Source organism: Oenanthe melanoleuca, chromosome 1A (assembly GCF_029582105.1).
Source record: "Oenanthe melanoleuca isolate GR-GAL-2019-014 chromosome 1A, OMel1.0, whole genome shotgun sequence".
Classification (NCBI taxonomy): Eukaryota; Metazoa; Chordata; class Aves; order Passeriformes; family Muscicapidae; genus Oenanthe; species Oenanthe melanoleuca.
This window is the reverse complement of record NC_079334.1, coordinates 56,208,179-56,230,792: the sequence shown is the minus strand read 5'-3', so window position 1 is coordinate 56,230,792 and position 22,614 is coordinate 56,208,179. Positions and strand designations below refer to the sequence as shown.

General features: G+C 41.6%; 1 protein-coding gene across 3 annotated transcripts; it reads right to left on the bottom strand.

The window, feature by feature from the left end:
- Nucleotides 1–787: 787 nt before the first annotated feature.
- SLC26A3 (solute carrier family 26 member 3) lies at nucleotides 788–21,850 on the bottom strand. Of its 3 annotated transcripts, none has more exons than XM_056513542.1 (21): nucleotides 21,691–21,850; nucleotides 18,071–18,269; nucleotides 17,129–17,268; nucleotides 16,923–17,033; nucleotides 16,674–16,831; nucleotides 15,770–15,934; nucleotides 14,939–15,091; nucleotides 14,109–14,191; nucleotides 13,149–13,296; nucleotides 12,904–13,017; nucleotides 12,722–12,799; nucleotides 12,202–12,297; nucleotides 11,175–11,281; nucleotides 10,847–10,916; nucleotides 10,666–10,758; nucleotides 9,209–9,304; nucleotides 8,374–8,607; nucleotides 6,679–6,733; nucleotides 6,036–6,181; nucleotides 5,203–5,268; nucleotides 788–4,624 (listed from the first exon to the last, which is right to left on the bottom strand). In XM_056513542.1, the coding sequence occupies exons 2-21, from the start codon at nucleotides 18,199–18,201 to the stop codon at nucleotides 4,601–4,603; spliced, it is 2,268 nt and encodes a 755-aa protein (XP_056369517.1). In that variant the 5' UTR covers nucleotides 18,202–18,269; nucleotides 21,691–21,850; the 3' UTR covers nucleotides 788–4,600. The 3 variants fall into 3 exon arrangements, with proteins under 3 accessions (XP_056369517.1, XP_056369509.1, XP_056369526.1); XM_056513534.1 differs by having other exon boundaries at nucleotides 21,716–21,850; XM_056513551.1 differs by having other exon boundaries at nucleotides 18,071–18,206; nucleotides 21,716–21,850.
- Between the last annotated feature and the right edge of the window lie 764 nt (nucleotides 21,851–22,614).

Genomic DNA, 22,614 nt, shown 5'->3' with positions numbered 1-22,614 from the left:
GGGAAATAAGCTTGAGCTTCATGTTTGACAGAGTCCAGTGAAGCAGAGAAATGTGCAAGGTTTGGATTAATTTTCATTCTGATTACATTTCTAAAGTAAATATCAGTATTTCCCTTCATATTTATTTTATGGTGTTAAAAACAATTCTTAGCAATTCATAAATTATCTTGATACAGTAATTGTCCCTTCATAATTGCGAATTTTTACACTGTGTTCAGTTTTATTATACTCACATTAGTGATTCACACTGATGAATTTCCAAACTGAACTGGCTGCATTTATTCAGGCAATGTGAGTGAAAATAATGATGTTTAAATCCCCTTTTAGTTTTGACTTAGCCATGACACACCAAGTTTATAAACTTCCCCTATTCTAAATGAGATCTCTATTCTCTTGAGTAAGAGGCATTAATTTGTTGGTGATTTTTCTTCCTTTTTAAAATTTATTTTCAGTGTAGACTCAGTTCATGAGTGCAAGAGATTAAAATACTTAAAAATGCAGCATGCACCCTGAAATGTGTGAGTGGAATAGCAGCAGGAAGCTGGTAAATTAGCTCAGTCATTATGAAACTTCAGTGAATAATTTTGATAATACAGTTCAAGTGATTCTTGAGTGCCAGTAGGACTCATTGTAATGCACTTCTGGTAATGGGAAGAGTGATAATGTCTGCAGGCAGGCAGGAATGTTTTCATTTTTATGTAGTATTGTTTCACAAAAGAACTTCAGCATAGCTGCTTAGGAAAAAAACCAAATGAGTAACTAAATAGGAATAAGTATGTGTCAGTCATCAAGAGTTTTCTCCAGTTTTATTTGTGCAAACCAATGCTTGAACATACCTCCAAGATAATTATGGTGAATTATTTCTTCCACTAAATAAAATCTTGTAAATTCTGATGATTGTTCCTCAACTTGTTCTTTGCCATTTGTGGGTCAGGTAAACTTTCATCTTAGGAAGCAGAAGGGAGCAATGCATACAGACAGAAAACAAATTCTCCTCATTCAGCACAGGGATGAGGATTAGAGAACTGAGTAGCAATTCAGTAAAGAAGTGCTTAAGGGTACTTATTCCTTAATAGGAACTGAGTTTGAAATTGAAAAAAATACAGGTTTGCACTTTATAATCCTCTCTCCATTGTGCTTAAAACCTTGAATAAACATTTTTAATTTTTTGTTTCTGTATTTCACACTGCACCACCAAGTGAAAATCAGGTTTGAGAGTAGGCTTGAGCATTGATGGCTCTGTGGCTTCTCCATTTTCCATCCTTGCTGTCTGTAAAATTGTTATTTAGTTACCAAGTGTCAGCACTGTGCTGAAGAGAGATAAGCTTAGGATATGTGATGAGGAATTAACATGATACCTGTCAGTTCTCAGAAAAGCAGGTATAGAATTTTTCTTTTTTCTTAATTCTTGAGTAAAATACTGAAACACAGTATATGGTAGTGCACTAACTGAGCAGCAACAGCACCCAATACAGGATGTTTAGAAATGTAAATAGCCAGGTTTCTGAATGTCCCTGTCTCAAAAATAAAGCAGTAAATCTGTATCACCATAGTATCCCACAACAAAATGTTATAATCTGCATGAGGGTAAACTGCCCAGAAAAATGCTGGTATTGGAGTAACAGAGAGTTGCAGAAATAACCAGTACCTGGAGGGAATATCTCATAAAGCATCAGAAGTACAATTGCTGCTGGTGTCAACATTGAAAAATAAGGAGTAGGGTGATTTAAGAATATGGCAAGTAGCTGGTAGGGATGTGTGACGTGGGTGCAAAGATCTCTGGCCAAAGCTGTCTACATACCATATGCATTTAAGAAATGGTGAATAATTTTGGAAGGGGGATTTATCCTCTCTGGCACTGTGCTGTGTCAGAAGAGTTATTAGTGTAGAAATGAATTATTCTGAGATGTGCATTTTAAAAAAGAATATTTTTTATTAACTTGAAGCCTGTCAAAAAATCCCATATGGTTTTAAAGTGCAGTCTGTGGTATTCCACCAGATACTGCACTTCATATATTGATTTTTATAGGGATGTTTTCCTGGCTCTGTATAGCTGCATATGAACATGGGACTGAAAAAACCAGCTTGAGTCTGACAGTTCAGATTAGACTGGTATGGTGTGGTATCATGGTTTTCATGAACATGTTTAAGTCTTAGCTTAAAAGCAGTTTAGATTTTTGCTCTTGTTCTAGCTGGAAAGGATCTCACCATTGTAAAAAATGGGGAAGCATCTTCTAATATCTTGTTCACATTTAAGCTTAGCCAGTTCATTTTTTCCCCTTACAGGAAAATATTATTTTTTTGTCTTGCATAACTTTTTCTGTCTCCTAGGTTAAATCCCTGTACATTTCTTTTTGTCAGTCCTTAGATACAAGTTCTTCATTTTACAAAGATTCTCATAACTATTTCTGTCATTAACATTGATTTTGAACTGGAGAGCTCAGTCCTGAAGTTCAGAGTATTTAGAGTGAAATTTCCCTTGTGCATTGCACAATATCACAGAATCACAGAATGTGCTGAGTTGGAAGAGATCCATAAGGATCATCAACTCCTGGCCCTGCACAGCACCATCCCTGCAAGTGACCCCATGTGCATTGTCAGAGCATTGTCCAAACACTTCTTGAACTCAGTTTGGTTGGTGCTGTGACCACCATAATATCCAACATCAACCTTCCCTGACACAACTTCAGGCCATGCCCTCAGGTCCCGTCACTGTCACCACAGAGCAGAGATCAGTGTCTGCCCCTCCTCTTCCCCTCATGAGGAAGTTGTAACAGTGAGGTCTCTCCTCAGTCTCCTCCAGGCTGAACAGACCAAGTGACCTCAGCCACTCCTCATATGGCTTCTTCTCCATCTTCTTTGCCCTCCTTTGGACACTCTAATAGTTTAATACATTTCTTATATTGTGGTGACCAAAGAACTTTCTTTTTCTGGAAAGATCTATTGTGTTATACTCTGTTTTTTTGGAAGACTGCATTATAAGGGCAATTTGGCAGTGTGCTAATTTGTAGCTGTCATCAGATATTGCTGTGCTGATTATCTGGCACTCGACACGTGCTGAGGCATGCTCAGAAGAGCAGTGGGTTGGTACAGCTGCTCACCATCCTTGTGGTGTCTGCAGGAAGCAGCATGTCTGTGATGCCACCAAGGGCCACATCTCCCACACCGGGTCAGGCATGTGATCACCCACCACAGAACCACAGCTTGTTATTCATCTGTAAATGCAGGAGTGTTTCCTGAAAGCTGAATTTGTCTTCTGTCTTCAAGCTCACCTAAATCTTTCTATATTCATGATCTCCTCAATTTTAATACTGACTTCTAGCTTGGTTCATTAGCAGAGTTCATCAGATAACTCCAGATTAAAAAAAAAATTAGAAAAATATGAAAAAAACTTTTGTTTTTAACATCTGCATAGTCTGAAGATAAAAATTGTAGTTCTGGTTTACACAAAATACTTTATCCTTCCCTTCAGCTCTTCTTTAAGTCCAAATGCACATTTCTGGCCACCCCAGCTTGACTGTAAGCCAAAACTCGGCTTTGAAAACTAGAAAGTCTTGTGATTTCAGAGTGCTGTGTCTTTCAGACTCCAGGAATGGTTCCATTTTCCTCTAGGCTGAAGATTTTTATACCTCTAGCACTTGTTATGTGAAATTAAAAATTCTGTCACTTTGGGTATTAGGTGCTCTTCTCTGAAAGATGTGATGTAACTCATCTTCAAGCCTTAGACTTCCAGCAGGGGTTAATTGATGGCTGTTGTGCAGACTGGGTTGTGCAGAAGAGTATCAGAGTAGACTCTTCAAGCTGAAGTGCTCTGCCCATCTGTCCATAGATCCAGGCAGTTCAGCCTGCCCACCTGGCAGCTCCACACCCACACACACACCTGGCTCCTCCAGCCACGTTCTGGGGCCAGTGTCTGTCACAGGCTGGGTCTCACTGACCATGAGCTACCCTGGTGGTGCATGGACAAATGCAGCTATACAGTCACTGAAACCATGGTGGTTCACTGTGTGTACACAATGGCTCACTATAAATGTATCCTCCTTTGTGCACTTTACACAAGCCCAATACAAATCAATGAATCATGTTTTGATCCAAAAATCCTGTCTCTTTCCTGAACAATCTTCATAATTAGGTACCTTAGTCACTATGTACACTGTGCTTATGCTTGTGGTAGTAAGCTGAGAGCAAGTTTAACTCAGTCTATTAAATATCTTACAAACCATCAATAAAACTTTATACAAGTTATATACATGCTAAAGATAAAATATCAGTCCTAACTATAATTCTGTGGTATCCAATACAAGATTTCAAATATTTATAGATTCTCAAGTAACTGTACAGGTCTACAAACTGTGGCATGAAATACGAAAATCTGTGTGATTTTAGCCTCCATATATATACATATACATAAATACATTTATATATACAGAGACACATAAAGGCTAACAAGCCCTTTCCAAAACCTGGAACATAACCATATGTAGTAAATCCTTCTAAAGGTATTTAAAAGTATCCTTCTGTCTTCATGCTCATCACGGCATCCACATCCATCTTCTGTGACGTTGTGTTGCTGGAGGATATTATCCTTCGGAAGTTAAGTCTAAAATTTTGTTTCTGTTGGAATCTGTAGGAAATAAAAAAAATAAATTCCACATTCTGTAAGGAATAGCCAGGGTAGATGTCATCTGATAAATGGAATATAAGTATTTGATCCCCTAAAGCATTTGGGTTTGGCATTCCTCCTTACAGGGCTGCCCTATCCTGGATACCTCCCTTCTCTCTAAGTCTGTGATGAAAGGCTGAATGTGTCCCTTTCTCATCTCTGCCTCCAGACTCCCCTTCTGCCTGAGACATTTAGAAAACTGGACTAATGTTGACTTCTCTACCAGTGACTTTATCACGGAGGAGCTGTGGTGGACAGGCAAGGAGGGCAGGTGAGGCAGCTGGTGAGGCAGCTGGTGAGGCAGCCCTTGCCTGCCTTCCCTCTGCCCCATGCACACCACGAGGCTCGTGAGCCAAGCCCCATCCCTCTCACTCCAGTCAGGCTTTGCTGTAAATCAAATCCCATCAATAAACTGGTGGCTTTCTGCCCTGTGCTGGCACAAGAGCTCAGGTATGAAGAGGCTTTTGTTATCTGACCTAGCCATTCCCATGAGCATCTTTTTGGGCTGCATTTTCTGGAGGGCAGAGCCAGAGCCTTACTGTGCACTCCCGGCTGCGCAGTCCGTTCCTGGGGATGTCGACAGAGTCGCTGCTCCTACCCTTCCCCTGCAATGAGCACAAGAAGTTGTGGGTTAGAAAATGGATTGCTTTTCTTCTTCTGTTTCTCCTTTTTCACACTAAAGAAGGTTTTGATTTTTAAATCTCTGGAACGTGCCCGGGAAGTTGACATAGAAGAACGGAGGCTCCAACCTGTCAGGCTTTTATGACCCCCACCACATCTCTGGGTCAGTGCAGAAGATCTGGACCAGTCCAGCTAAGTGGGATTAGACAGTTTCCACATGAGCAGCATTATGGGTCTGGTACATTTAAAAAAATTTATTGTATGCAGGATCCTTTCTTGCTCTTGGTTTAAGAACTCCCAGAAAGGCCATCACCAAATCTGGCAGTACTAATTTATCCACACTTTAGAATTCCTTTTGAAGACAGACAGGGCTGGAGAGCCCAAATGCAAGCAGCATAAAGTCTGCCTTTCAAGAGCCACTGCAGCAAATTGAGCAGTTTCTGCTGGATGGGTGACCACAGAGGACTGCTGGTGGATGGGCACTGTGTTCTTCCCAAAGAGGGGACTTGAAGTCCACAGCCAGGCCAGCCACCGGTGGGAATTATTCACTCCTTTCACAAATGGTTTTCCACACACCTGAACCGGGAGCCACTCTTGCTCTTCAATTTGATTGGAGCAGAGTTTTAATGACTATCATTTTGAAAATAGAGACAGTGTAGCACACACAACTATAGCTGTGCAGGGCACTGTCTGTAGCCTGGCAATACTGGAAAGGCACTAAAGTAATGAAAGATGAAGACTGTAGTGTTACCTCAGCAAGCTTTAATTTGGGGGAGCTGGCTATGTCCTTCTTCAGCAAAATGTGTAAAACCGCATCATGAATGGTGAGGAAAAACATGGATGGCTTAATCTCTTCATCAAAGAATGCACTTCTCTCCAGTTTGTCCAGAAGGCCTTCTGTGAGGGAACAAAATCAAAGCACAAAGTGACCTGCAGGCCTCAAAAAGGAAGAAATTGTGTATCCTGAGCATGCCCACTGCGTGAACACGGGAGTTGTTGGTATAATGAACTGTTTTATTTATTAGAGCTGATGACCTTATGGATATCAAGAGGATGGAACATAAATGCCCATCAGTAGTTCCCTGCTCTATGCCAGGCAGGAAGGAATTTGAGCCCCTATTCTTATTTAATGCCTATCCCAGGGTGTATGACAGTGGTTCCTGCAGCCCAGAGCTGTACAGAACAGCAGTGGCTGTAGGGAAAAGTAGCCATCACATATAGTCCCAGCCTTTTGGGGACAGCATGGGAGGGACAACACCTCCAGTTAGTGGGGCCTGTGTGCTACCCAAGACTGGAAGCTAAAACTGGGTGATCCTCCACAGCCATAGTCAGTGGTCAGCAGGGGAGGCAGTGGGATGAGATGTGGTGATGCCAATGCAAAGAAAAGTACTCACCATATGCCCCAGCAATGTAAATGTCAATGTCGAGCCGGACAAATTCTTTTAAAATCTGTTAAACCAGAAGGAGGCACCATTTAGATTCATCTGGGCTTGCTGATTCCCATTATAGTGATTAGCTACAGCAAATATACAAACATTTTATGATATTTAAGGTCTATGATGGTAAGTGGCTCTAGACTCAAATCCTGTTGCACATAGAGGCAGGACATGGCTGCAGACAGGGGTGGCCAAGCCTTTTGAAAAGAGCAGTATTGAAAATCTTTGTGTCACAGAGAACTAGGTTATCTTTCATAAGTTGTATGGCTTTGTTTTATCTACATGATACATGATGAAACTAAAAAATTGCTTCACAAATTTCTGGGGGAGATTTTTATAACTGGGAACTCAAACAGAACTACAGTTCCCTCTGTCATGGTAGGATTTTAGTTCCTGTGAAAATAGATTTTCACACCTTTGTGCTCTAGACAGTTAACTGAAGCTGCTAGTGTTGAACATGTTGTGCCTTTTGCTTTGTTCAAAGTCATCTAGGGAAGCAAAAGCAGGAGCAGAAATGGAACTCCAATGTTCCAACTCTAACTAGGTGTTTAAAGCCATATTTCATACCTACATTTCTGTAAAGCTTCCCAAAAATCTTACCAGGTGAAGAATGGGTAGCACTTGAATTCCAAGACAATTTATATTGATTATTTAATTTCCTAAACATTTTTATAGAAAATGTACCTTCAAATTCACATAAAGTTTTCTACTGGCCTTTCAGTCCATGTAGCAATGCCTTTAAGAAGCAGACTACAAACACAGAATAGAATCAGAATGGTTTTGGTTGGAAGGAACTAAAATATCATCTTGTTTCAAACCCCTGCCCTGGACAAGGACACTTTACACTGGAGCAGGTTGCTCAGAGCATCATCCAACTTGCCATGGAAGAGTTTCAGGGATGGTGCATCCACAGCTTCTCTGGGCAATCTGTTCCAGTATTTCACCACCGTCATAGCAAAAGATTTCTTCAAATATGGACCTGCCCTCTTTCATTTTAAAGCCATTGCCTCTTGTCCTGTCACTGTATACCCTTGTAAGAAGTCCCTCTCCATGCTTTTATATGGGCTCCCTTTAAGTGTTGAAAGACCATATGGAGATCTCTTCACACCTTCTCTTCTCTAGGCTGAACAACTCCAACTCTCTCAGCCTTTCCTCATAGGAGAGATGCTCCAGCCCTCTCATCCTTTCCATGGCTCTCATGGACCTGTTCTAAGTTTTCCATGTCTTTCCTGTGTTGGGGACACCACAGATGGCCACAGTACCTTGGGTGAGGTCTCATGAGAGTGGAGTAGAATCTCTTATGAGAATGGGGAAGAATCACCACTTCTTTTTATGCAGCCCAGGATATGATTGTTTCTGGCCTATGAATGCACATTGCTGGGTAATGTTCAACTTTTCATCCACCATCTCCTCCTCTGCAGGACTGTTCTCAATCCATTTATTTCCCAGTCTGTATCTATAGTGGGGATTGCTCTGATCCACGTGCAGCACCTTGCATTTGGCCTTGTTGAACTTCATCAGGTTCAGATGTCCCCACTCCTGTCCAGGTCCTTCTGGGCACCATCCCTTCCCTCATGTGTATCCCTCAAGTGTAACTGCATTTGCAAGTTTTTCTTTCATATGATCACAGTTTGTCCTGTGAATTGTGATTACCTTTCGGAGGACTGTCATGGCAGAAAAATCAAGGAAGGACACTGATGAGAAATCCAGAATGATGCTGTGGATGTTGACCTGGGGTGCAGTGATGCCTGGGGGGAGGTCAGTGGCCCAGTTGATCCGAATGGGCAAGTCTGTCATGATGGTGGGCTGGTCCAGCTCCTCTATCCTGTTGTTGTCTAACTCTTCATCTGACTCATATGTAGGGCTAGCTGTGCAAATCAAGCCTTTCTGTGTTGACATAGAAAAACATCATAATTAGTTCTCTTCTGTAATAGCCAGCCAGGGTAGTGGTACTTCTTAAACCAGGGAAGAGTAATGGCAACACACGTCTGATCTTCCCATGAGACAGAGCAGGACCCACCTGGAAAGTTCTGTCTCTCCCTTGTCTGGAGAAGTATAGAAATTATTTAATCATCATTATCATCACTTAATGATGGTTTTTTATTGTTTCCTGAAGCTAGTTGTCAGATACATTTTAATTCAGTAATTTTGGAACAAGTCAACAAAAGGCATGCAGGATTTGAAAAAACCAGCTTTATCCTACCATTAATGCAGAAAGATATTCAGCTCTGTGGGATCTGATCCTGCAATTTGTTACCAAACAAAGCTCCAGTGGTCATGTACAAGCTCTGCCCATGGTAAATCTGTAGGTCTCTAACTGTGAGAGCCATTTAAAATCTTGGGTTTTAAATGTGTTTATGTCATGAAGTGGCAATTTGGGGAATAGTTATCTAATTAAGAAGGGAGGCTATGAGGCCCTTCTCTGCCATGTAAACCTGGGAGTTTGGTGGCTTAACTCCCCCTCACCCCAGGGGGCTGCCTTACACACCGGTGTCACTTGCAGCTCTCCTTTCTTCAGCATCTTCCTAATCTTCCTCAGAGCTTTATTGCGTTTCCTCAGGACTCTCAGAGGGTTGAAGCCAACCTGCAAAAACAGCACTTTGAATAATTAAACAAAGAAACACCTCTGTGACACCAGGGGAAGGACAAAGAATCTCATGGTTCATTACACGCATGATGACCTTAGTTCGAACTTGATGTTGTCTCCCACTTTTCACAAATTCAAACAAGAGCTCGTTCTAGGCAGGAAGAGTGTCTGTGGGAATGGCTACAAATGAGGCAGGGCTACCTGTACTGCTTTAGGACACCAGCATGGACAGCATTATAGCAGTGACACTGCTTAGCACAGCCCAGTAACTCCAGTAGGCTGGCACTGTTCTGGCATGTCCCACTCATCTGCATTATCAGGTGGTCACCCAGGTGGCCAAGATCAGAGAGCTCATGGTTTGTATGTGCACTGTGCTGCCTGGCTGCAGCCTGGGTCATTCACCCGCTCTTCTTCCTGAAGAAGAATGTCAGATTTCCTCATGTTGGCTGCATATGTCTCTTGAATCTCTGAGCTAGTCTTAACAAAATTAGATGGCAGGTAAATTAGGCTAATAACAAAACTTGGCTAAAATAATAAATTCCTGTAAGTCTTCTGCCTCATCCACCTAGTGCATAGAGGAGGAAGGTGTTAGAAGTATCTGTATTTGTAGAGAAAGAGTGCTGTGAACATCTGCACTCACAGAAAAAAACTTCAGGCTCTTCTGAGGTGAAAGCCAAGCACATGGAGAATGAAATGTGTTAGATTCCCTCATTCCTCTGCCAGTTTCAGTCCCTTATGTGAAGTCTGAACTGCTCATTTCCAGTGCTCAGGGGAGTCACTGCTGATCAGCTCCCTGCTAAGAGCAGCAAGAAGGGCAGGTTATGGTGCAAGTTGTGCTTGGACTGGGGATGGTGTGCTTCATTCACACATGGGGGCTCAGGGGTCCTGGGTCTCTGTGCTGCTTATGGAAAGACTTGCTGCATTCACCAGTTTGTTGTGAAAGATGTTAAGAGCTCTTCGATAGAATTACTCCATCTGGCATTCTTTTAACTGTTGTGGTTATGTTCTTGGGGCAAGATGAGTAAACTAGAATTTATTGTGTGTAAATAATACAAGAGCAAATAAAAGAAAATAAAATATATTTCCCTGTATATTATCTATTTTTGCAGTCCTTCTTAAAATATGTGTTGTTATGGTATAAGTATAAATATGGTATAAACATTGTTATGGTGTAAGTTCAGCATAAGTCAGGCTGTTCTCTTTCTCAGAGGTATGTGCATACAGGTTATATTACAGTAGTGGCAACAGTGTAGTGAAAATTCACCCTTGAACTGTAGAATGACTGTATATATAGTAATTATTGGGAAACTGTATCCACCTTAATGTGTCACATGTTCAGAACAGCCCCAGACACTTACAGCAGTGATAAGTTTCTCTCTGAAGAACTCAATATTAGCGAAGAAGATTGGAGAGGAGCATTTGAAAATCTTCACTCCCTCTGGCTCATAGATCTGTAAAATGAAGCAAAAGTGTCAGTAGCAATGTTTGCTATAGAAGCACAAGTGCAGCAGGTGGTAAAAGAAATGAGACATTTCTTACATCAGTGTAATCCTTCCTGTTTCTGTAGATGTTGCTTCTCCCAACATTGGCCAAAACAGTGCAGCTTGGACTGTGAACAAACATACACACAATTATTGCTATCCCACATTTAAATTTGGGGATGGGAAGGATCAAATGAAACCATCTCAGCTGGGGTGGCAAACTGAAGCAAGCCCAGCGTCCAAAGGTTTATGCCTATAAATTATTTTTCCATGCACAGTTGCTGGACAGACCAAGGCACAGACAGGGCTGTTGCCCTTCTCTGTACAGAGGGAGATAATTTATAACAGCAGGCCCTGGGATATCACTGCATTCAACAAGAACTCACAACTGGGAGCGGATCACCACTGTCAGCAGCTGGAATGCCACAGCTGTTGCTAGTCCAATGTCCAGGCCAAGGAGGACAGCAGCTATGAAAGTCACCACCCATATAATCTGTAATGAGACAGTGGATGGCAACATTAGAAGCATGTCAAGAACCTGGGTCATGAGCTCAGAGTGAGAGCAGGAATAGATCTCAGATCTGATCCAGGATGTCCATCTGCTTTTGGTGTGGTTTTTTTTCTTATAAAACAGGGCCAGAGTCACCAAGCAGCACCAAGGAATGTTTCTAGGGACAATTTCTAGACAATAAAGGCTTAAAATAGGATAAGTGGTTCACTAAATGCTCAATGAAAATCCAGCAGAAAGGCAAGATTAGAAGTAAATCAGAAATTTGGTAAAGCTGAGAGTTGTAGATGTGCAAATATAGGTGCTGTGAGTGTACACAACTGATAAATGACTAGATAACACTGAATAACTTTTAGCCACAGAGCTCAAAGCATTTTCATGGGACAAAAAGCTGTTTGACAGCTGGTAAAACTGAGGTCTGGAACCATTTGTGAGCCTAAATTTTCTGAGAGGTAATGAGTCCTGGCCTCTAGCCACCAGCTTTACCATTTGGAGTAAAGCCTTCAAGTCCCAGTTTTCATTTGTTTCTTGTTATGTATCTTCCATATAACACATTGTGTGATTGTGAGAAAGTGTCCCTGAATGCTTAGTAAATGCAGTAGATATTTGGGTATTTTCTGTTAATTAGGAATTTTCTGTAACTGTCTTCTCTATTTAACTTTATATAATGCACTATTTTAATAGGTTTAGGTGAAATGGATGAAAATGAAGTTAAGAGTGAGAATTGACCCAAAATGAATGGGACAAAATGGAAAACTTAAGCAAGGGGTATACTAGTAAAAAAAGCACGCAACTATTGTACTTTCTGTTTCGTGAAGTAAAACAGGGATAAAAAAAAGAAAATTTGTATGATAGATTACTTTTTTAGAGCACTTAACTTCTGATGCTTGTGAAACTCAACTTACACAGTCATACTTGTCCTTTCTCCAGAGGACATGTACTTCCTTGAACTGCATGAGCATTCCTTTCAAATTGCCAAGGGCCAAAGATGCAAGCACTGACTGTTAAAAAGACCAAAACACACGTTCCATGTTTAAGCAAGCAAAGAAAATGTAGAATATTAGGAATTAAAGATCATACAAATAGGGCCAAAGTGCAGCTGAAAGGCCAAGGAGCTGCTCCCAGTGCACACTGCTGCTGTAACATCCTCAGCTATGGTGCGGTGCAGGTGTCTCACTTGAGGCTGTAAATCCCACTTATTTTTGGCACCTGAAAGTTGGTGCTGTGGTTTTTGGTGTTTGGGTACTTGTGTTCCCATTGAGGGACCAGATGTACTGGTCCTCTCTGGCATAATTTGGGAAGAAGAACCAAGCTTTTCAAACCCTGTTTGGCTCCCACTGAAGTCTATGAACACTCACAGTGTGCTCATAGAGCAGCCCTGTCTTTGGGAAGCAGGAGGAAGCATTAGATGAAACCAGTGAATACCTTCTGTAATGGTGCCAGGAGAAACCCAATGGCTAAGATCACAATCAAAACAATGACAGATGAGACAATGCCAGCAATCTGCATGAGAGAACAATTCCACAATGAATAAGTGCCCACAGGCATTATGGTCAGCTAGGGACAAAAGAGCTGTCCTTCATTAAATGCCATCATGTCTTCTGTACCTGTGTTTTGCCTCCTGTGCTCTCCTGCACACCTGATCTGGACAGAGCAGTGCTGGAGGCAAATCCTTTGAATGATCCACCAACTATATTACCCAGCCCAAAAGCAATTAGATCCTGAAATAAAAATAAAAGAGATTGTTCTTAAGAGCTGGTTCATGACAGTTATTCATAATGCATAGCTTTCCTAAAATGACTTATTTCCCAATGACAAATGCAGTATATTGATCTCTGTGTTATTTGCCTACCTGGTTGCCATCTATTGGGTAGTCATGCTTGATGGAATACACTTTAGCCACAGAGAAGGCTACTGCAAACCCAACGATTGCAATGGAAAAGCCATCAGCAATACAATTCTGGAGGATGCCTACATCAGGTGCAACAGGTGCTTGAAATCTGAAAGACAAAAAACTCTACTCATTAGGGAGACGCCAAAGGGTGTTTTGCAGATCCTAGGGAGAATTCCTCCCTGGACTTTTTCCCCTCCCTTCTTTTTTTTCACAGTGAACTGAAATCTGAAGAAAGGAGACTCTTGAGTAGAAATCGCTGTTCCTCTGCAAACCTCACCTACTAACACCTCTGGGACTACAGAGACCACCCCAGACTCACTCAGCTGTCCTAGTAAATGTCTTCTTCCCTCTTTTTAACTTAACATGTGCCTCCTGATTCTTTATGCCAAAATTCTGGCATAGCCAGATGAATCCTATATAGAGATTATGTGGAGAAATAATCTTTATGTGGATATAGTCCTGGATGGGCAGATGTTGAGTCCTCTAGAGGATAATGGTGCTGAGGAGATGCTGGTGGCTGGTCATGGGACCAGGCAGGAGAATTGTGCAGGGTCCTGGTGGCTTCCCAGGGCTGATGGTGGCTGCTTCACCATGCATGTACTGTGAGGAAAACAGAGCAGTTCAGGAGTGAGTAGTTCAATAAAAAACATCAACCTCCTGCTCACCAGCCATCTCAGAAAGCGAAGGACAAAATTATTTCATGTCTCAGTGTACTCCTTGATGAGTAGAAGATGTGCTCTAGTGTGCAACTTTTGTGTACTGAAAGTATGTCATATCATTGAGAGAAAAATGTTTGTTTACATACTGAAAGAAGATGAAGCAGATAATTTTAATCAGAAACATAGCTGAACTCGTTTAACACTGCCCAACTAAAGAGAACGTTTTGCTCCACCGCTGAATTGTCAGTAAGTCACTTACCCTTCCTCTAGTTTTCCAACAACAGCTACGTTAAATCTTTTTTCAAAGTCGACAAAATGGGAAATCAGTGCTGCTAAGACTGTCTGAAAGACAATAAACCATACCTCCATTAGGCACATTAAAACAAGAGTGTGAAGAATCTATTAAACACCATTACCTTCCTTCTCTTACACACTGTCCAGCCTCATCACTAGTGGCAGAATTATGCCCCGAGTTCTCACAACCCTTTGCTGGTCAGACATCATTCCTGAATGACCTTACAGGTATGAGTTTACATTCATAAATCACACAGGTTGTAACAGAATATCTTACTAACAACAGAGATCATCCCACTCAGTAAACCACGTGTATTCTAACCAGGTGCTATAATGACTCTGAGGGGAAACAAGTGCTGCTTGAGTCTATACAACATCCTCCAGGATTTTAGGGGCTTGCTGCCCCTGTGAGGCTTCCTCCAACCCTCTGCTGCTCAGAGTGGGCAAAAGTTTCTGCTGCTGGAGGGCAAAATAATTTTGTGTGTGGCCACAGATGTCCAAGACTTCAGTGGCTGCTTGCAGGTGTGGTGCAGAGGGGCCTCAGCTGTGAGACCGCAGCTGGCTGGTGTCAGAGCCAAGGAAATAAATTCACAGTTTATAACAGCATAGATATGTTCAGTTAAGAACAGCTATGTGGAAGTAAACCATCTCACAATAGCTCCTGAATGCTGTAAATTTTTATTTATAAGTAGAATGATAACACATTGTTTAATGGATAACAGGAGAAGAAATAGTTAAACTCTGCTTCCCATGTTGTAACATGGGGCAATTGCAAAATCAAAGGAAGTGACTCACCACAAGGAGTTCAATTGGGATAGGAGTTGGTAACTTTTCCTTGTATCGATCGTTTATTTCTTTTACCACGAACACGATAAGCAAGACAATCAGTGATGTGACCAGGTCAGCTATGTTTGTTTCTGTGATCTGGCTGAAAACACTCTCCAGAGTCTGCAGAATCAGGAAGAAACATGGTGCTTTAGAAACAGTCATGCTCTGGCACAGTAGCACTATTCCTTCCAGAAGAGCCTGTATCTGAACAGCTCTAAGGATTGTGCTGTTTGGGATTGATTCCCTGTGGCATGATGGGGACTGCAAGCCCCCACGAATGTATGGACATCTGCCAAATGATGGAAGCATCTGCAAAAGACCCTTTCCACTAACTTGTGACCCTCTCCTCCAGATTTGCCCCTGAGGGAGGGTTGGAACAACAGGCATGTCCATGATAGGAAATGTGAGCAATGGCATTGCTGGACATACACCTTGCTGCACTCCTTCCTTCCTGTCCTTCTTTTCCCTCCTTTCCAACAGCCCTCACAGAGTCATATACAGATTAAATATGTATAATATCAGTCCAGTAAAAATGAATAATTAAATCTTTAAGGCAAATTGAATGCTTAATTGAAATATGCCAATACAAAATACTAAATATTATCTAATTATCCCAATGGGGTGTAACTTGGGAATTGGTAATAAATTTAAAGATTAGTCAAATACTGTTAACCTATCTCTCAATTTTCTCTCATTTTTCCTCCTGCTTTGCAGTTTTTATGCTGAATTGTTATTACTGCCTTGTGCTACACAGTAAGAAATACATCATAAGTACATCAATTAACACCTAGCACTTACATAGATGATGCCAAAGGGTTTATTAAATCCAGGGACAGGTAGCTGAAACATGAATTTCAGTTGAGATACCAAAACGTGGATAGCTGCAGCAGTCGTGAAACCACTGATTAATGATTGTGATAGATAAATAACAATGAATCCAAACTGGAAAATTCCCAGAAGCAACTGAAACACAAAATGAGCATAGGTCAGTGGAATTAAGCAATCTTTGAAAGAAAGACACCCATATTTAATGAAAGAAAAGATCCCACCCCTCCAGAGATTAAGGGATGAATTGTCACCAGACTTGCAACAAAAGTTGACATTTAGCAACAGAGGGCATAATACTAGCAAAAGTAATTTTATATAACTATAAAATAGCAGTTAAAACCCATTCTTTTTATTTTATAGCTAAAATACACATCCTTATTTCCAGGGTTTTAATTTCCAATATTTTCACATGGTAGAAGTGCTTCATGAAACAACAAATTTATTAGTATGTTAGGAAGGGAGGAGCTGTAGGAATTCTTTATTAGGGAGTAAGGATAAATGTTTTTTTAAAAAAACAAATCCAAATATTTTACAATTATAAGGTAGAGCTTTTACTCCCCTTAGTGAAGCTGTATCATTCACATTTACTTTCACAGCTACCCTTTTCCTATCCAGCAGACTGTTTTTTACTGTAGGTGCAGCTTGCACCTGTGTGGGCTGTGGGCTCAGGCCTGTGCAAAACCAAGGATTTCACAGCACTTGTGAGTGCCTGGTCACTGGAGGGAACAGATGTCTCCTAATCAGTGAGCCAGGGTGGGTTACATGCAAAGTGGAAGAGGGTTACTTTGGTGACTACAACAGCAGAAACCAGAGAGGAAGGTCAGGTCAGCCTCCATCTGTTCACATAGGTGCACACACACAGTCATTTACCAACCTGAAAAACCCCAGAAAGGAAGGTTACAGATGCTGCCACCATCACCCTCTCATTATCTATTGCTGAGGTATTTGTGGAATTGCCAGTTCCAGTGTTGTCATCGGGGACCAGCCTGGTGACAACTCCTCCCACCATGAGGCTCAGGACGGGGAAGGGACCTGAGGAGCACAAGGCACTTGTTCAAAGATCTGAAGAGGCAGCTTGTACTTCTTCATCAGTGAGGAGGGCAAGTGGTGTGCCTGAACTTACCCACAGAGATATGTCTTGATGTGCCAAAGATAAAATAGACCAGGACAGGGAAGAATGCTGCATAGAGTCCATAACTGGGGGGGACATTCACCAGCAAAGCAAAGGCCAGACCTGTAAAGACAGAGGCATGGAGAAGGTGATGTGTGGGTTTCAGGCTGAAGCCAGGCTTAGCAGGCTGTGTCAGGACACACATTTCCCACAGGTACCTTGCAGCACAGCCACAAGCCCCGTGTTGATGCCAGAGACGATGTCACTCAGGATCCACTCCCTGAAGCGGTACGCTGGCAGCCAGGAAACAACTGGAAACAAACCCAAAGCAATTTTTTTGACCCTTTGTGAGGAGCAGCTGCAAAGGCACAAGGGGACAGAATTTTGTCAGTGAACAGTTCAGCTGAATCACAGCGTGTTGCAGAGACATGAGGAAAGGGAAGAACTCAGGTTCTGTCTGCCAGAAGTAAAAATCTCACTCAGACACAGCCCTGATCAACCCACACCTCCATCTGTGCTTCAAGGTATATCCAGTGGCCTTCAGAGGTGCTTTCCAACCCAAATTCTCATAGAAAATGGCTTGGGTTGGAAAGGAGCCTCTCTGGCCATTTAATCCAAACCCCTATCCCAGTAATCAGGCATGCCATCCACTGGGTCAGGTATCCCAGAGCCCCGCCCAACCCGACCTTGAACATTTCCAGGAACAGGGCATTCACCGCTCTCTGGGCAATCTGTGCCAATACCTCACCACCCTCTTCATTAAAAAATTCCTCCTGATATCCAGTCCAAATCTACCCTCTTTTAGTTTAAAACCATCGTCCTTTGTCCTGCTGCAACAGGCCATGGTAAAAAGCCTGAGTCTATCTTTCTTATAAGACCACTTTAAGTACTGAAAGAGTGCAGTAATGTCCTCCTAGAGTCTGTGCTGCCAAGGGCCCAGAAAAAGAGAGAAGATATGTCAGATATAGCTGTAGGAAGACTTCCAAGGGTAACAGCAGTCAAAATCCATTAGAAAAACCTGACATTGAATTTAGCAAATGAACTTTCACTTGCTATGTGGGAATGGGAGATGGACACTGTCAAGATGGAGGTCATGCTGTCCAAGAGCAGTCAGGATGGTTTTTCTAGATCTATTTAAAAAAAAAAAAAAATCTCCTTACCTAAAAGAGAGTTTCAGGTGATCCCAAAAGGTTTTATGGTATCTGTGCAATTTCTCATGCTCTTCATTGAATGCATTCTCCGAGTATACAGGTCTGGCTATAACATAATGGTTACCCACAGGTTCAACCATTTCTCCTGAAATGCCAGGATAGGGTGGTTACTTGTGTGTGCTCCTCTGTGCCCCAGGCACTTAAAAACCTGAAATGAAGAACAGGGTTAGCCCTTTATGTACTGTTGGAAGAGTAGCCATAGCATAGCTGAGTGAGCTCCAAACTGAGCGTTACCACCTTTGAAGATCAAAAGAGGGATGGTTGAGATACCCGCTTCACTTTGCCAAGGTGATCTCCTGCCCTGCTCCTCCTCCCACTGCAGAGCAGTGTTTCACTGGAGCATGAAGTATTTCTTTCTAAAGATGCAGCCAAAAAGCGGACAAGATGGGTTTTGAGTTAATTTATCTCTCACTCAGCCGTGTACAATCAAAAACTTCCTCCCTCAAAGGAGATTAATTTCCTGAAGAACAAACAAGGAGATCCCAAGCAGTTTCTCTTTGTGGCACTGCTGGGAGGGCTGGGAGCTCACTTAACCCACACAGGAGGGGAAAGGCAGAGCCCAGGCAGGGCTCAGCCATCCTCCCTGGGATTCACAGACAAGGCTGAATGTATTGGGTTGGATTTGTCTGACAAGGAGATTAGGCTCAGTAGTAAAAAAGCATGATATTGCTGCTTGATATTTGTAATATTTAATTCCACAAGTTGTCTGAACTGCTTCTCCTCTGCTTCATGTTCATGAGCAGTTGTTGCAAACTCTTATGTGAAGGCTATTTTATACCTTGTCCCAACCCACATTTGCATGTTTGTCCTGAAGAGAAACTGTCCTTGGTCACTCCAGGAATGACCTCTGGAGCCCACATTACACATGAGGATGAATCTGCTCATCCCTCACTTCAGTCAATATCACTGGCTATTTCGCATCAATTAATTGATGCCATCACTGTGCTGCTCATTGTGCTGCTATGTTTCTCATTATGCCGCACATTCTTCCCACATTAAATTCACCTAAAACCTGTAATATCTAAAAATATTTCTCTCAGTTGAAGCCATCATTAAATATTTAATATAGTACTAGTCCCAGAGAGAAGCTGTGGAACTTGCTCTTTGTAGCAGTGACAGTTGGACTAGACAATCATTTTAAGATCCTTCCAGCTGGAACTAATGTGTTCGATCCTGCTCTAGTTTGTTTTGACTCAGAGATGAAGATGTACTGGAGGAAGCAAACAGTCTTTTGGGACACTGATAGTAGAGTTTTTTTATTTATTTTCTCTCCCTTAATGAAAATGCTCCATGATGCCTTGGTGCTGGGTGGTGGTCTCTTGACAGACGCCTGACCAGCACCAGTTCCTTGCCCATGTCTATCATCTGACTCTTGTTGAAATACCCCAATACATTTCTAATTCAGACCTGTGAGTACTCAGCATTTGGAGATATCAAAGCACAGATTTTAATGTGACACAAAGCTGTTTGTATTGTTATGAACAGACAAAAAGCTTTTAATCTATCATAATTTTGGCATTAAAATGTGAATCCCATCTTGAAACTTTGCTACAGCTCAGAGCCTATTATTGACCTATTCTAAGTGACTTCATTTTAGTTTCCTTGTTGTTCACTCTGTGGAAATTCATAGACATGTGTAGACATCCAAGCAATGTCAACAGACCTCTTAGATATTTTGTTGATGTACTATTCTTGCACAAAGGATTCACTGCTTTTACAATGGGCTAAATATTTTTACTCTCTGTTTAACATAAAAAATTAGATCGGTAATATTTTCCAAAAATTGGTAGACAATTATTGTAGCAGGCAAATGCTGAAAGTCTAAGCTCATTCAAAACACTGATCTAAAGCCAGTTAAAATCATACTCTGATCTGTAATTTTATACTACTGTCCCTCCCTCTGTTAGAATCAGAGCTCCAAAACTGAGGCTGATAAAAGTTCAATGGAAACATTAGTTAGTTCAGTTTATTCCCTGATAAATTGTGGTTACTTAGATTTGAAGAAGCTGTATTATATATTAAAGGTTTTTAAATTGCTGTTTCCTAGCCTGTGTGTCTGCCTTTTAGACTTCATGTTACAAAGAGGAATATTGCTGAAAGTCCTGTGGAATAGTTTTGTCCATTACATTATAGGGCACAAGATGTACTATTTGTACCCTTTGAAAAGTTCATAAGCCATAAAAATAAAAGAAGTGTGTGAGTGACTCTTTCATTTCAGATTTTCCTCAGTGCTGCAGCTGCTGCTGTACCTTTTGAGACAACACTTCAGTTGTCTCTCCTGCCCCTTGCCCAGTCTTTCCTCTTTCTTCAGGCCAGATTTACTGCCCCAATCTCAGGGAGCATACAATAGCTTCTTTACAACTCTCTAAACATCCTTTGGTTTATTAGTGCTGGTCTTACTGAAGGTGTAAGTGTTTTGCATGTGATTTTTACCTCCTGAATGGACCCCCAATTTACAGACTCCTTTGTGGGCTTAGAGCTGCAGGAGGAGACCAGGAGCCTTGCCAAACTAAGTCTGCACTAAACACCACAGTACTGTGCTCCAGTGAGTTTAACCAAGCCAGCCCAAAGCCCTGCAGTGCAGTGCAAGGTGCCTTCAGCCTGTTCCCTGGCAGGTAAACAGGACACATGGAGCAGCAGCTTGCTGCAGGTAGATGAGCACTGCTGCTAGGCAAGCTTCTCCTGTCCTGTTCCCTCTTCCAAGGCTCTGTCAGCAGTCAGATACCAGGACTGCAGCCAGTATTGCCTTCCTCTTGCTCACTCATTTTCTTCCCATATGTCTTTAAAAATATGGGATGCCCTCAGTATAGGGAAGTTTTTTATTTCACATGTTTTAAAGAAAAGGAGGATATTGTGAAAAGTACCAGCGTGGTGAAGGACAATGTCCTCCAGAAATTCCCTAAAAGAGAAATCTGTATTCCAGTAACCCACACTGCCTCTCTAGAGTGCCTTGGGCTCCATGGGGGACAAGACCAATTCTTCTGATGACTTCAGTGATTGTCCACTCACACACAAGCAGCACCAGCACAACCAAGCTTACTCTGCATAGCTATCGAGTTGTTACAACTTCCAGTCACTCTTGACCAAGATTAGATCAGAAATGAAATTCCAGAGACAACATTCTGATTCAGTTTTAATCCATACAGCCTCTGATCCTATTCTCATGGTCAGCAATTAACAGCACTGCCATTTCTCATATGTAAAAATCCTCAACTCCACTGCTAATCCCTCAGCTCTGTGAAATCTTGGAAATGCATATTTTCATTGTGCCATTTTGTTGAGAGGATTAACAAAGGGATATTTTTTCCCCTTTATTGATTAACCTAAATATTGACTAAGAAGTACACAAAATTTTAATTGAATAATTAAATATTAACATGGTCCATCCCATTTTTAAATCTATATTTATATAGTATATAGTATACCCACTCACAAATTGAACTTCTCTGCAATATAAACAATTGAAAAATACAAAGAAATTCCGAAAAGAAAACTTTTGTATTTTATAAAAAACAAAACACATGACTATAAGCATTTAATTTATAAGCATTACTTTAAATATCCCATACCTAAAATGACAATTTAAAGTTGTACCTGATATATCTTTCAGGAAGCTCTTCAGAAGAAACAACACTAGGATTTTTTGGATAATCCTGAAATTTTCACAGTCAGTGCAGGTATGTTGTACTCTTCTTCTTTACTTCAGAACCTCCCTAAATACTGCCAGTACTTTAATAACTAACTTCAGTTAACTTTTACAAGAAAAGGAAGATTTAACTGTGGCCTTGACCATTGAGCCTATCCTCAGGAAGGGTGATAAGGAGTAATTTCTTAAAGTTCTCTGTGATATTGCTTAACTTTGGTTAACTATTTCTGATTGGTCTGCAGAGATCATATGGGAAAATAGAGATGAATAAGAAGGACAGCCTGTTGCAATCCTGTGTTGTTGCTGAGATGAAGTGGAGAGTGTTGGACAGAGCTCAGCTAGGACACCCTTCATTTCTGAAGAAGTCCAAGTCTTTGATGAGGGAGATGGGCTTCTGGGAATGCCAGCTCTGAGCAAACCTTGCTTCCCTGGACCTTACTCCAAAGCATCCTTAATAGTCCCTACATTGTCTTTCCAGAAGCAAGTTCTGGATTCTCAGATTTTTGTCAAAAATAATCTTTGCAGGTATTTCCAAGGAGCAGCTGTGACTTGGTGGAGCTGACAGCTGTGCCAGCCCATGACAGAAGGGGAAAGGCACAGACCATGTGTCTGCCACATGCTGTGGCAGGGGTGGGTTGTTCTGAACTGCAGCTTCCTGCTGCCCTCCACTGCCCATAGAGCAGCCAGGGGGCATCACCCTCCCTAGGCCAAAGTGAACCTTTGATAAACATCTCCCTGAGATACCTAAAACCACCTGAGGAGATACATGAAATAGCATTTTGAGGCGTCAGGTTGCAATTTCATTTCCAGATGCCTGTGTTCATGACAGCAGTGAACCTTCAGAACT

What these genes read in the sequence shown, in the direction of transcription:
- SLC26A3 (XM_056513542.1), bottom strand. Translation starts at nt 18,201, where the DNA reads ATGGTTGAACCTGTGGGTAACCATTATGTTATAGCCAGACCTGTATAC. An exon ending in GCTTGTGGCTGTGCTGCAAG is followed by an intron (nt 17,034 to 17,128) that starts GTACCTGTGGGA and finishes CTGTCTTTACAG; the next exon opens with GTCTGGCCTTTGCTTTGCTG. An exon ending in CCAAATTAAAGCTTGCTGAG is followed by an intron (nt 5,269 to 6,035) that starts GTAACACTACAG and finishes TGCTCATTGCAG; the next exon opens with GGGAAGGGTAGGAGCAGCGA.